The 13,738-nt window shown below is 37.1% G+C and overlaps 1 protein-coding gene across 4 annotated transcripts in view; it reads right to left on the reverse strand.

The window, feature by feature from the left end:
• Window positions 1-13,738, reverse strand: part of INTS2 (integrator complex subunit 2) — a 50,740-nt gene that overhangs the window by 1,502 nt on the left and 35,500 nt on the right. For all 4 annotated transcript variants that reach the window (XM_044248529.1, XM_044248528.1, XM_044248526.1 and 1 more), the window contains 6 exons: window positions 10,502-10,627; window positions 5,321-5,519; window positions 2,814-3,065; window positions 2,339-2,446; window positions 2,103-2,208; window positions 52-228 (listed from right to left, as the gene is read on the reverse strand). In XM_044248529.1, the coding sequence (XP_044104464.1) occupies window positions 52-228; window positions 2,103-2,208; window positions 2,339-2,446; window positions 2,814-3,065; window positions 5,321-5,519; window positions 10,502-10,627 (968 nt within the window). The remainder of the gene's footprint in view (window positions 1-51; window positions 229-2,102; window positions 2,209-2,338; window positions 2,447-2,813; window positions 3,066-5,320; window positions 5,520-10,501; window positions 10,628-13,738) is intronic.

Genomic DNA, 13,738 nt, shown 5'->3' on the forward strand with positions numbered 1-13,738 from the left:
GCCTTTATGTTTGCGATACTAAAACAACTTTGACAATAAGTTACTACTTACGTGTAATAATTGGATCAATGTCTCTTGTCTGAGTGGCAACATCAGAGGCACAGACTTGCCCTATTTGGATCAGCAAAGACATAATATCCTCATACAGTGGAGGAAATGCTCGACAAAAGGAAACCAAACTTGGCAGAGTTGGCATAAAAAAAGCATACCGCTTAGCCTGTGTTAAAACTGTTGGAAAGAAGTTAAACAATTTTTTACTTTACAGATATAAATTCAACGTACATGGCCTATTGAATATACTAAGCACCATACTCTCTGCTGAGATTATTAAATTTTCTAAGATATATCTGATCCCTGCCTTTAGGGAGCTTACAATCTAATAGTCAGCCATCATCCAACATACAAATTCTTATTTTCAAGCACTGTGATAAGTGCATTACATGCATTATTTAATTCTCACAGTTTTATAAATGAGGAAAATATTTATAGAGGAGAAAAACTCTTAAACCTTAGATTAAGAAACTTGTTCAAAGGGGTGCTTGGGGTAGCTCAGTTGGTTAAGCATATTCCTTCAGCTCAGGTCATGATCCCTGGGTCCTGGAATTGAACCCCACATTGTGGGCGAGGGGGGCATCCACGCTCAGTGGGGAGTCTGCTTCTCCCTCCCTCCTTCCCTCTCCCCGCTCCCACTCATTCTCTGTCTCTCTCTCTCTCTGTGTCACTCAAATAAAAATGAAGAACTAAAATCTTTAAAAAAAAAAAAAAAAAAGAAAGAAGAATCTTGTTCAAAGCTACACAGCCAGTTAGTAGTGGAGCTCTAATTGAACTCAGGCAGTTAAAGCTCTTAATTGCTAAAAATAGTAACATGGGGTGAATATAATGAAAAGAAAAATGAATAGAGTATTATGGGAGCAATAAGAAAGAATATGAAATTAACTAAGTCGTAATTTAAAAAGACTGAATTATAGTTCATTTTTTTAAAAGATTTTATTTATTTATTTATTTGTCAGAGAGAGCAAGTGCGAGTGAGCGAGTGCACAGGCAGGCAGAGGGGCAGCAGAGGCAGAGGGAGAAGCAGGCTCCTGGCTGAGCAAGGAGCCCGATGCGGGACTCGATCCCAGGACGCTGGGATCATGACCTGAGCCGAAGGCAGCCGCTTAACCATCTGAGCCACCCAGGCGTCCCTATAGTTCATTTCTTTTAAAGTAGTTTATTTTCATACCATTTTGCTCTACAAAACAGATGGTGATTAAAACATTGGGGTATGTTTTAGTACTTAAGGAAACAACTAATATATTTATCTTTTATTTACACATCATGATTATATTTTTCTGGAACTCTAAGTCTTTCTAATAAATTATAATTTGCCTTCTACCGACCTAATGACGTTCAGAAAGCAGATCTGATTTTCATTTGTAAAATATGGAAAACTTTTTTTTTCCCTTAAGATGTTATTTATTTATTTATTTATTTAGAGAGAACATGCACATTTGCAAACAGGGAAAGGGGTAGAGGGGGAGAGAATCCAGAGCAGACTCTACACAGAGCCCAGTGCAAGGCTCAGCCCATAAGATCCTGACCTGAGCCAACATCAAGAGTTGGATGCTCAATCAACTGAGCCACCCAGTCCACCCTGGAAAGCTTATTATATTTACCTAAATCTATATGTAATTATTCACAAAGTGAAAGATACAATTTGCCTACCTATTCATCTCCTCTATGCTATAAATCACATTTCTAATAAAAAAAACTTCAAAGAATTGAAAAGATGGCATAAATTAAACTACTAGTAACACAGAAACATCGTACTACTGGGGCGCCTGGGTGGCTCAGTGGGTTAAGCCGCTGCCTTCGGCTCAGGTCATGATCTCAGGGTCCTGGGATCGAGTCCCGCATCGGGCTCTCTGCTCAGCAGGGAGCCTGCTTCCTCCTCTCTCTCTCTCTCTCTCTGCCTGCCTCTCTACCTACTTGTGATCTCTCTCTGTCAAATAAATAAAATAAAGTATTTAAAAAAAAAAAAAAAGAAACATCGTACTACTAAATTCAGTAAAAATACGTACTACTTTATAAGTTTTTGTTATTGATGTTGGTTGGCTACACACCTGTTAGCAAAGTTCCCATGACATTCACAGCTAAGCGAGCCACACTGAGTGACTTTGGCAATGCATACTGGATACACAAATGAGAAAGCAACTGGATAGCAAATATCTGCAATGCAAAATCAAAATGTTACATGTTTCTGAAGAATTCTTAAGCATTAACACTTTTTAAATGTTTGATAGCCAGCAAGACTGGAGGGAGATTAAAATTTTCCCTAAGCCTCCAAAATGCTTGTTACCTGTTTTTCAAGTTCTGGCTGTGCAATAAGCTCAGGTATGAAATCCAGACAGATGTGCATAGATGGAATACCTGCGACGGTCAGAGGTAAAAGCTCACATGGATAACCCTATCTCAACAAGAAAGCGGGGGGGAAGAGTTAGGAAAAAAAAAAAAGACTATAAGTCAAATGCAGATAAAAATACAGAGAGAGATTTTTTTTCTTCCTTTCTGTAAAAGTTGCTCAGAAAGCTACAGTACTCTACATGTATCCTGGCATTTCACCTTTCTGGTGCACCAGAATAGAGATAAATTATTTGAACTTATTAGAGTGAAATGAAATAGAAAAACTCTGAATTTGGGGCCATATTGCAAAGCACCATGATCATCTGTGTGATCTCCAATTTCTAACTGATCCCCATTAATTTAGTAATCAAAGCACTACCTCCCCCAAAAAATCAATGTCGACCATATGAGCAACATTCTTTGAAACGTACCTGAAAGTGAACAAGTTTAGCAATGTTGGGATCAGCAATGTACATCTGGTGTAAAAGACAACAGATAAGGCACTGAACTTCTCGAAGGTTACAGAGCAAATTGTCTTCTCCTTCCTCAATTCCCTTATTTGAAGCACTGGTAGTAATAACACTTTGAACATTTCTTAGTAAGCTGTCTGGATTGACACCTTTTGCTTTCTCTTCTTCAGTAGGTAAGCAAATCTCCAAGAGAATCTGGACAGCTGCACTATCCTTCAAGCAAATAAAACAGAATTTAAGAAGTTTTTGAGAATTATGTTTTCATGTGAACCAAAGTGGCAAAACAATTGTTTCTTTAAAAAAAAAAAAAAAAAAAAAAAACGTACTTTTAAGAGCATATATGAGCAATCTATAGGGCAGTCATTCTCACCATGTTTAAGGTCGTGAATGCTTTTAAGGCTCTGAAGAAAACTACACACCCTCTCCGTATAAAAATTAACAAGTAAACAAATATATGCATAATTTCAGGGTCATCACATATCACTAAGGAAATCAATAGACTGCAGTTTAAAATCATCTACTAGAAGAGTATTCTGATTCAGTGATATCAAAAAGAGGGCCTAAACAAAAGATGACTTCTACCAGAACCTCTGTTCTTTCCTCTTAAATTCCTACATCTCGGGCGCCTGGGTGGCTCAGTGGGTTAAGCCGCTGCCTTCGGCTCGGGTCATGATCTCAGGGTCCTGGGATCGAGTCCCGCATCGGGCTCTCTGCTCGGCAGGGAGCCTGCTTCCTCCTCTCTCTGCCTGCCTCTCTGCCTACTGTGATCTGTCTCTGTCAAATAAATAAATAAAATCTTTAAAAAAAAAAAAAAAATTCCTACATCTCCCAAGATCCTATTCTGTATTCCCCTCTTTTTCTCACCTGACACTTTTTTCTCACTAATTAATTAATTCTTCTGAAGATGATGGTTAATAATTAATGCCTAAATGTCACTTCCTAAAGCTTTTTTCCCCCCTTTTAATTTGAAGATGGGCTCTTTATAGCCCTGGTTTTGCAAAGAAAAATTCTGCCTTACCATCTATTCTCCCTGTACAACTCATTGTTGCTCAGTCTACAAGCTTGAGTGTCATTTCAAAGAACAGTAATTTCCTGAGGGGTGACCCACTTGATGCCCCTACATTTAAAGGAGAACTATAATGACTCTTATCTAGTAGGAAAATGTAACAAAAAAATGAATATATGACATGTATCTCTGGAAGACAGCCACTGCATGGAATCGAAGAAAACAATTACTTCATCGAACTGTTTGACAAACTTGATTATAAAGTAAGGTTAGCTTTATTTTGTAATTATCATTCTTCAGTTAAAGGGTGTTTGGTTTGGGGTTGTTTTTGTTTGTAGACTCTGATGCCAGACTACCCAGGCTTGAATACTAGCTCTGCCACTTATCAATGTGCAGCCTTGAGCAAGTGACTTAACCTCCCTAAGTCTCAGTGTCCTAATTTGTAAAAATGGATAATACTCCCTACCTCATAGGTTGGCTATAAAGGTTAAGTAAATTAATATACATAAAGAACTTAGAATAGTACTCAGCATATAGCAACCATTAAATAAATGGTAGCTATTATGATCTTCAATCCCTTATATGAAATTCTGAGGGCCAGATTTATTTTAGAACTCAGAATTCTTTTTTTCATGTGATATTATATAACATCTCCAGCAGAGACTAGGAGAGCACACAGTGCAGCCAAACATATTCACATTTTTGCAGCAAAACAACATTCACAATAAGTGGGATAAGGTTATAAATAGCTTTATATCAATTCAGGTCAAGTTTTGTCACAATGAGATCACATCAGGTCAGGTCTTTCTGCCAACTGAATTACCAAAAAAATGCTTCAGTTTTCATAAGATTTTTGATCTCTGTATCATAGATAAGAGATTGTGGACATACATTATCATTCTAATTCCCCTTATAGCCAATGAAAATATTTTAGAAGCTACATTTCAAATTAAGAAAACATTTCTACTTTGAAGACATCAATTGCGTAACATTTAATCATTCTCACATCTCCTGCCTTATTCAAAAGTTACTAAAGGCTTCACTAAAATTCTACATTGTTATAAAACTTTCCTAAATATAAAACTGAGCTCTTAAAAAACAAACAAACAAACAAAAAAACCTGAGCTCTTCATGCTGTCAAACTGTTTACCAGTACCTGACATTTTATTATATATATATTTCTTGTTCTGTTTGTCTCCACCATTTGGTTTCGAAAACCTTATTTTGTTAAAGTATAAATTCATTTAAATGGATACTAAACTAATATCATGAAGATTATTCCTAATTTTAGTAATAAAGTCCATCTGATCTTCAGAAGCAAAGGAACCAGCATCATAATACATTCTGTAATGAAAGAAATGCGCAATATGTACTATTGTACATAAACGGCAATCATCTGCCGTTTATTTAACTAATTATATTAACAGGGAAACCCATGCTTTCCTTGACTAAATTTCATTACCTGAGCAGCCAGTAAAGCATTTTTCAATTCTTCTCTGGTAACTTCTGGGCCATCAGTTTGCCCAACTAAACCTATTGTATTATTCTGGGAAGGCCTATCTTGTTCTGCAGTTTCCTTCAGATGAGCACTAAGGTAGGCTTTGGATGCAAGAAGATATCCATTCAACATGTGTAGAGTAATATCCATCAGTGGGGGGCACCTACCACAGAAAGAAGAAAAATACATAAGGAAGAATATAAATTTATATTAGTCAGAATATGATCAATCAGTCCTGAAAAGCAGTACCTGAGAAACCTAAAAAGAGCAGTAACACTCTTCCACTGAAATATTTTTTTCTAAAAATAAAAGTTTAATAGGTTTGTCCTATCCTCTAGAAAAGTTTAATATGTTTGTCTTATTCTCAAGATTATACCGGATATTGAATATATATTAAATATTATCTGTTTCATCTTATCAGCTAAGACCAAATATAATGTATGCCCTAGAGAAAAGATTCCTTTTTTGCAAAAAATGGCACTAAGAGTAAATCTCTTAAATAGGAACCTACAAAGCAGCTGTCCGAAAGAGAAATGTTCTATTATTAATAAGAATAAGGACACTAGGGACGCCTGGGTGGCTCAGTTGGTTAAGCAGCTGCCTTCGGCTCAGGTCATGATCCCAGCATCCTGGGATCGAGTCCCACATCGGGCTCCTTGGTCAGCAGGGAGCCTGCTTCTCCCTCTGCCTCTAGCCTGCCATTCTGTCTGCCTGTGCTTTCTCTCTCTCTCTCTAACAAATAAATAAATAAAATCTTTAAAAAAAAGAATAAGGAGACTAGGGGCACCTGGGTGGCTCTGTGGGTTAAAGCCTCTTCCATTGGCTCAGGTCATGATCCCAGGGTACTGGGATCGAGCCCCGCATGGAGCTCTCTGCTCAGCAGGGAGCCTGCTTCCCCCTCTCTCTCTGCCTGTCTCTCTGCCTACTTGATCTCTCTCTCTCTCTGTCAAATAAATAAATAAAATCTTTAAAAAAAAAAAGAATAAGGAGACCAGAACAGAATATTTATTCTTTCTACTCCTGTTTCTTCTTTGGAGCAAGACAACTTGCTATTCCAAAAGTACTTCATCCACTTGACCCGGGATAACTTATTTACAAAACCTTGGTTTCTTCTTCTATAAAAGGAGCAGTTATTCATACCTCAAAAGTTGTTACGGATTAAGTGAGATAAGAACAAATATAAGGGGCGCCTGGGTGGCTCATTGGGTTAAAGCCTCTGCCTTTGGCTCAGGTCATGATCCCAGGGTCCAGAGATCAAGCCCCACATCGGGCTCTCTGCTTGCCCAGGAACCGGCTTCCCTTCCTCTCTCTACGCCTGTCCCTCTGCCTACTTGTGATCTCTGTCTGTCAAATAAATTTTAAAAATTAAAAAAAAAAAAGAACAAATATAAGAAATATAAAAAAGGAAAAAAAATGATAAATTAGTAACCACTAAAATGTAAAAAGCCAAGCCCTGGAGCAACTGGGTGGCTCAGTCATTTAAGCACCTGCCTTTGATTCAGGTCCCTCAGGGTCCTGGGTTCCAACCCCTATTGCACTCTGCGCTCAGCAGGGAGTCTATTGTGCTCTGCCCCTCCCCCAACTTGTGCCTGCGTTCCTGTGTGTGTGTGTGTGTGGGTGTGGGTGGGTGGATGTGTGCGCGCGCGCGTGTGCACACTCTCTAATAAAAAAAATCTAAAAAAAAAAAAAAAAAAGTCAAGCCCTTAGAATAACCTGATAATGCCACATCTCAGTTTATCACAGAAGGAACTAGCATGAGTGCATTAACAGGCAGTATAGGTATGTTTATAGCATTGTAACAATGGAAACAGCTTAAATGTTCATCAGTATATCAATAGTTTTTCTGAAATGCCCAAATTTAGTACAGTAAACATCTATGTATTTATAGTGAAAAAAATATGCGTCACTATTTTTTTTTTAAAAGATTTTATTTATTTATTTGACAGAGAGAAATCACAAGTAGATGGAGAGGCAGGCAGAGAGAGAGAGAGAGAGAGAGGAGGAAGCAGGCTCCCTGCTGAGCAGAGAGCCCGACGCGGGACTCGATCCCAGGACCCTGAGATCATGACCTGAGCCAAAGGCAGCGGCTTAACCCACTGAGCCACCCAGGCGCCCATATGCGTCACTATTAAAAAACTATGGCAATGTCTCCAAAAATCTCAAGCTCCACTCCAAAATTCTGAATCAGAGTTTCTGGAGGACAAGCCTCGTAATTTACATATGGATTACAATGCGGCAGTGAAAACAAATAAATTAGACCTATGCATATCAATATGGAGAACATGTGAACAATATCAACTTTTTTAAAAAAGAACAAAATAATGCAATACAATATAATAATACTTATTTTTTTAAAAACCACTGAAAGAAGTAGTAGTCTTACTTATAAATTTGTAAATACATAGAAAGTAAAGCTACATACACACTAGTATTTCCTCTGGAGATGGAACAGGGATTGATCAAGAGGTCAAAGAGCAATTTTGGGGGGCGCCTGGGTGGCTCAGTGGGTTAAGCCACTGCCTTCGGCTCAGGTCATGATCTCAGGGTCCTGGGATCGAGCCCCACATCGGGCTCTCTGCTCTGCAGGGAGTCTGCTTTCTCCCTCTGCCTGCCTCTCTGCCTACTTGTGATCTCTGTCTGTCAAATAAATAAATAAAATCTTTAAAAAAAAAAAGAGCAATTTTGGTTTAGCCATAGCAACATGGTAGACATGAGAGCGAACAAGACTTTTCATTGTACACCTTTTTCTTACTGTTGATCTTCTTGTTTGTTCACTTACTAATATATACAATGAAAACTTTCATACATACATGACAAAGGAAATATGATAATGAATCTCCAAGAAATTATCATCTACCTTCAACAGTTATTGACACATGGCCAATCATTTCTTCTGCACCCCCATCCACTTTCCCATCACCACCAAAGGGTTAGTTCAAAGCAAATCCTAAACATTATGTATTTCTGTATGTGTATATATTTTTATATTGTTATTTTTAAAAATGATGTGGATGATCACTTGGTAAAAAAACTAAATTTTTAAAAATTAACAAAATTAAAAGGCAAAACAGAACAAAGGAAAAACCTGCAATATACATATAAAGAACCAATTTCCTTTATAAAGAACTGTTTGCAAATCAAAAAAGATAAGCATTTCAATAGAAAACTAGACTAAGGGGTGCCTGGGTGGCTCAGTGGGTTAAGCCTCTGCCTTCCGCTCAGGTCATGGTCTCGGGGTCCTGGGATCGAGCCCCGCATCAGGCTCTCTGCTCAGTGGGGAGCCTGCTTCCCTTCCTCTCTCTCTCTGCCTGCCTCTCTGCCTATTTGTGACCTCTGTCTGTCAAATAAATAAATAAAATCTTTTTTTAAATAAGAAAATAAATAAATAAAATTAGAGACAAGTTTTCACCTAGCAAATTGTAAAGTATTATACAAAGTAGTGAAGTACAATATCAAACACTGTTTTGGGAGTGTAAACTGCTTCAGCCTTTCTGCATGGCAGAATAAAAATATGAATATGAATCAAAATATGAATATGAGAAATATGAATCATAAGTCTTAATGAGCATGACCCATAATTCCATTTTTAAGAATCTGCTCTGGGGCACCTGGTTGGCTCAGTTGGAAGAGCATGCAACTCTTGATCTTGGGGTCCTGAGTTCAATCCCTGTGTTGGGCATAGAGATTACTTCAATAAATAAATTAAAAAAAAGAATCTGCTCTAAGGAAATACTCAGTACATAGAATAGTCACCACAGTACTATTGATAATAACAAAAAATAGAAATAAACAAATGCCCAACAACAGGGACTGGGTTAAGCATTGCATATCTGTATGGAATACTATGTAGCCAGTTAATATCAGAATATCTATTAATGTGGGGAAAAGGTCGCAAGGTAAAAGAAAATCCAGGCTATGATAGTAAAATTTAACAACTTCCTGAATAACCAGAGGCAATTCAGGTGAAAGGTTACTTACATAAATGGATTTTTAACACTGATAAATTGTTTAAAAAGTTTTTCTTTTCTGGAAGTATTATTTACTGCTATTTTTATTTTATTAGATACTTAATGTCATTTAAACTGTTCATTCTCCTGACTCCTATTTCCCATGAGATCTTGATCTCACCAAACCACACATAGCTGATTTTGCAAATTTTTTCATTTCATGAATGTCATCCCTTGGGTTGAAGACAGATGACAACATACAGAGTGTGTATCCTAGTTAAGTCTTAACTTCAATTTCTTTCTCCTCTAAGCCATGTAATGCAAAGCTTCTCTTCTTAAGTTACCACCTAAATGACCTCTTTAGCCTAACATTCAAGGCCCTCATAGTCTGACCCCTAACTTGACATTCCAATTCTAAAGTGTGCTCCTCTCAACAAATTACCCCTCCATTCCAAGTCTTTTTCATTTGTGCTTCTATACTTTTGCTCACACTGTTCCTTTTCCCCCCCGACAATGCCTTCCTTAACCCCTTACCCCCATCATTATAGTGTCTGTTCATCTAAAACCCATTTCTATCCTTTCAAGTACTACTCAGGTCCCACTTCCTCTACATCTTTCCTGAATTTTTAATAGCATCCACTTACTGAATGATTTATCTGCATATGACCATATAATTTAACTTTTCATGTATTTGTCTTATTTCAGTTTTAATGCATATAATGCATTAAACCATATAACGGTTCATAATAAGCAAATTTTAGAAGCCTTTTTCAAAAATGCTAGCAACAAGGCTAGATTTTATTAATCACATGTTAAATATTAAACTGAATAGTTCTTAAATATAGACAAAACAAAAATAAAAAGAATCTCATAGGGGCACCTGGGTGGCTCAGTGGGTTGAAGCCTCTGCCTTTAGCTTGGGTCATGATCCCAGGGTCCTGGGATCGAGCCCTGCATCAGGCTCTCTGCTCAGCAGGGAGCCTGCCTCTTCCTCTCTCTGCCTGCTTCTCTGCCTACCTGTGATCTCTGTCTGTCAAGTGAATAAATAAAATCTTTAAAAAAAAAAAAACCTCATAGCGTACACCGCTAGTCACCCGCAAGAACGCTAAGATAGACGTTTAAACTGAATTTCTTCAATTTCTTTGAGACGCTCTGAAGTATAACTCCAGAATAAAAATGAAACTCAAATGACACATACCTGTGTACCCTCTGATCACATCTTAGGACAATGAGAGGATCTATCATCAGGTCATTTTGAGTATACTTTTGTTGTCGTACAAACTTTATTGAAGGCTGAAGTGCATTAACTGTCATTACCCACAGCCTGATGAGAAGATAAACACATATTCAAAAACATTTATATTATAGTTGAAACCTGCAGCCATCCAGTCCAACTTAGAAGGATATATTCAGTAAAAATTAAACAGGTGGGAATTAACTTGGAAAAATTAAGAACTATAGTAATCTAACTTATCTGGATGTCTCTAAAACAAATGAAGATAAACAGTAAACACAAAGTAGTTTCAAAAATTCTCAGTTGTAATGGAATAATCATGGCATAAAAAATAAAAGTATGAATTAACACCTTAGCACTTTGAAACTGTATCTGGCCCCATAAATAAGCCACGGATCTGTATCATCATAAAATCTCAATGTGAGATGCCACTTTGAGATTAGACATCATAAACTCTAAAAGTGATTACTAACCTGACTGCACATCAGAATTACTAAAGGATATGGCAATAAGAAGGGTACCTGATCTCTTACAGTGAAGCCCAGGAGTCCATCAGCCCCATTTTGCACAAAGAGCTTGCCCACTCTTAAATATGAGTAGACAGCCAAGAGTCATCAGACATGTAAGGAAAGCCTCTCATTTGAAAAAGATTAAAATATGCAAACAGAAAGAAACTTCAAAGAAACAGAGAATGTAGGGATGAAAAACTTTTTAAAGCTTATATTAATATTCTTAAAGGATAGGATATTGCACATATGAAACAAGAATATATTAAGGCAAGGGACACTTGGGTAGCTCAGTCAGTTAAGTGTCTGGCTCTTGATCTCAAGGTCATGAGTTCAAGTTCCATGTTGGGTTCCATATGGGCATGGAGCCCACTGAAAATAAAATAAAATAGAAAACTAAGAATATTCAGGTAAGAAAGAGTTCTTAGAGATTAAGAATATACCACATTTTTTAAATTCAAAAGAAAGATCAGAAGATAACATTGAGAAAATACTCAAAGTATATTCAAAAGACAAATTTAAAAAAGAATAGGAAAAAACTGCAAAATCAGTGGTTTTAAAATAAGAGGCTTAAGGGGCACCTGGGTGGCTCAGTGGATTAAAGCCTCTGCCTTCGGCTCAGGTCATGATCCCAGGGTCCTGGGATGGAGCCCCGCATCGGGCTTTCTGCTCAGCGGGTAGCCTGCTTCCTCCTCTCTCTCTCTGCCTGCCTCTCTGTCTACTTGTGATATGTCTGTCAAATAAATAAATAAAATCTTAAAAAAAAAATAAGAGGCTTAAAACCAAAATTACAAAAAATTATAAAAAAACAAGGGAAAGAAATCACTGAAGGAAAAAAATATAAATGTCCTTAGAAATGAAGGCATTGGTCCCTAGACTAAAAAAAGACCAAGTACCCAACATTATGAATTAAAAAAAAAAACAAAAACCCACCAAAATAGATCATCATAAAATTCCAGAAAGTAGTGAAAGGGGAAAACCTACATTTTAAAAGAGAAAAAACAATGGTCACATACAAAGGAGTGGGAATTGATATATCACTGGATTAATTAATAGCAACAAGGGAGCTCAATTCATTCAGCAGAATGATAAATGAGTTTCCTGAACACCCTTTCTCAGGAAGCAACTTGAATGTGAGTTCCACTCACTGAAATGAGGAACTACACCAACACAGAGAAAAACATAGAATTCAACAAAGAGAGACAAAACCAATCCCAGGATGGCTACTGTGCATGTCGCAAATTAAAACATGACGATGGAAAGCTAGAAAAGGAATGTTTGCAAGAAAAAAATGTTACTGTTACATTATCTGATATGTTATAACAATTATAAAGTAAACGTTCCCTCAATAATGGAGTTTAGGGTTAAATCAGTTATTGCTTTAAAAAAAAAAGAACACAAAAACAAGACAAAAAACCCAAGTAAATGAAAGAGGGAAGTATTAAGTCAGGGTTTGTGTCTGAGGTATGAAGAAAGGCAACTGTATAAGAAAGAAACTGTAATCAAAGAATACTGCATATGTCAACTATAAAAATCACACTGATGTAGTCATAAGAGGCACAATGAACACTGATTTAACCAAAACTTTTGGTATTACCCTGTCAGGGAAAATGAAGGAAGGGAAGAAGTGAGCGTTGAAGGAAGAGGGACTCATAGGGGAGGAAAGAAGTAAGAGGACTAACTCTTCATCTTGTATAGTGGAAAGTCACAGATAATTTCTAAATGGGAAAGCCAAGAAATCATACTAATTTTAAGTATGTTATTGAGATAGATGGGGGATATACATGCCAGAATAAAAAGGCTAACGAACTGAAAACGGCTGTCTCTGGGGAGCAACAATCTTAAAATAGAAAGGAATATACTATTTAAGTTCTTAAGTTATATGCATTTATTTATCTGATATAAATAAAATTAAATTTAAAAAGCATAAATATGGGACACCTGGGTGGCTCAGTCTGTTAAGCATCTGCCCTCGGCTCAGGTCATGATCCCAGGGTCCTGGGATCAAGCCCCACGTTGGGCTCCCTACTCAGTGGGAAGTCTGCTTCTCCCTCTCCCTCTGTCCCTTCCCCCTCCCCTGCTTGTGCAGCTCTCTGTCTCTCAAATAAACAAAATCTTTAAAAAAAAATTGAAAAATAAAATAAAAAACATAAATATTTCCAGAACTATTGAATCAAAATCTCAGGTAAGTCCGGCCGAGTATTCTGGTTTTTTTTTTAAAAGCACAGACTAGGTGTTTTTTGTTTGTTTTGTTTTTCTGTTTAAGGGGGGTTTTGTTGTTGTTTTATTTAAATTCCAGTTAATATACTATGTAATATTGGCTTCAGGTGTACAATTTAGTGAATCACCACCTATAAACAATACCCTGTGCCCATCACAGGTGTACTCCTTAATCCTCATCACCTATTAAGAACAGGTGTTTTTGATGCAATATATGAAACAGGAGAGACACATCTTCCTAAAGGCAAAAGAATTAACCCAGTGTTCTCTAAACTTCATGTGTGCTAGAATCACTAGGGAAATCCTTAAAAAAAAAAAAAAAAAAAACAAAAACTAATGGGTAACTCCTACCAACAAACATTCTGATTTAATTAGCATGGGTTACAGCTCTCAGATGAGGAGTTTCAAAAGCTCTCCAGGTGATTTTAATGTGCAGTAAAATTTGAAGCCATGCTAAGGATTGCAAAACACATGG

Source organism: Neovison vison, chromosome 5, assembly GCF_020171115.1.
Source record: "Neovison vison isolate M4711 chromosome 5, ASM_NN_V1, whole genome shotgun sequence".
NCBI lineage: Eukaryota > Metazoa > Chordata > Mammalia > Carnivora > Mustelidae > Neogale > Neogale vison.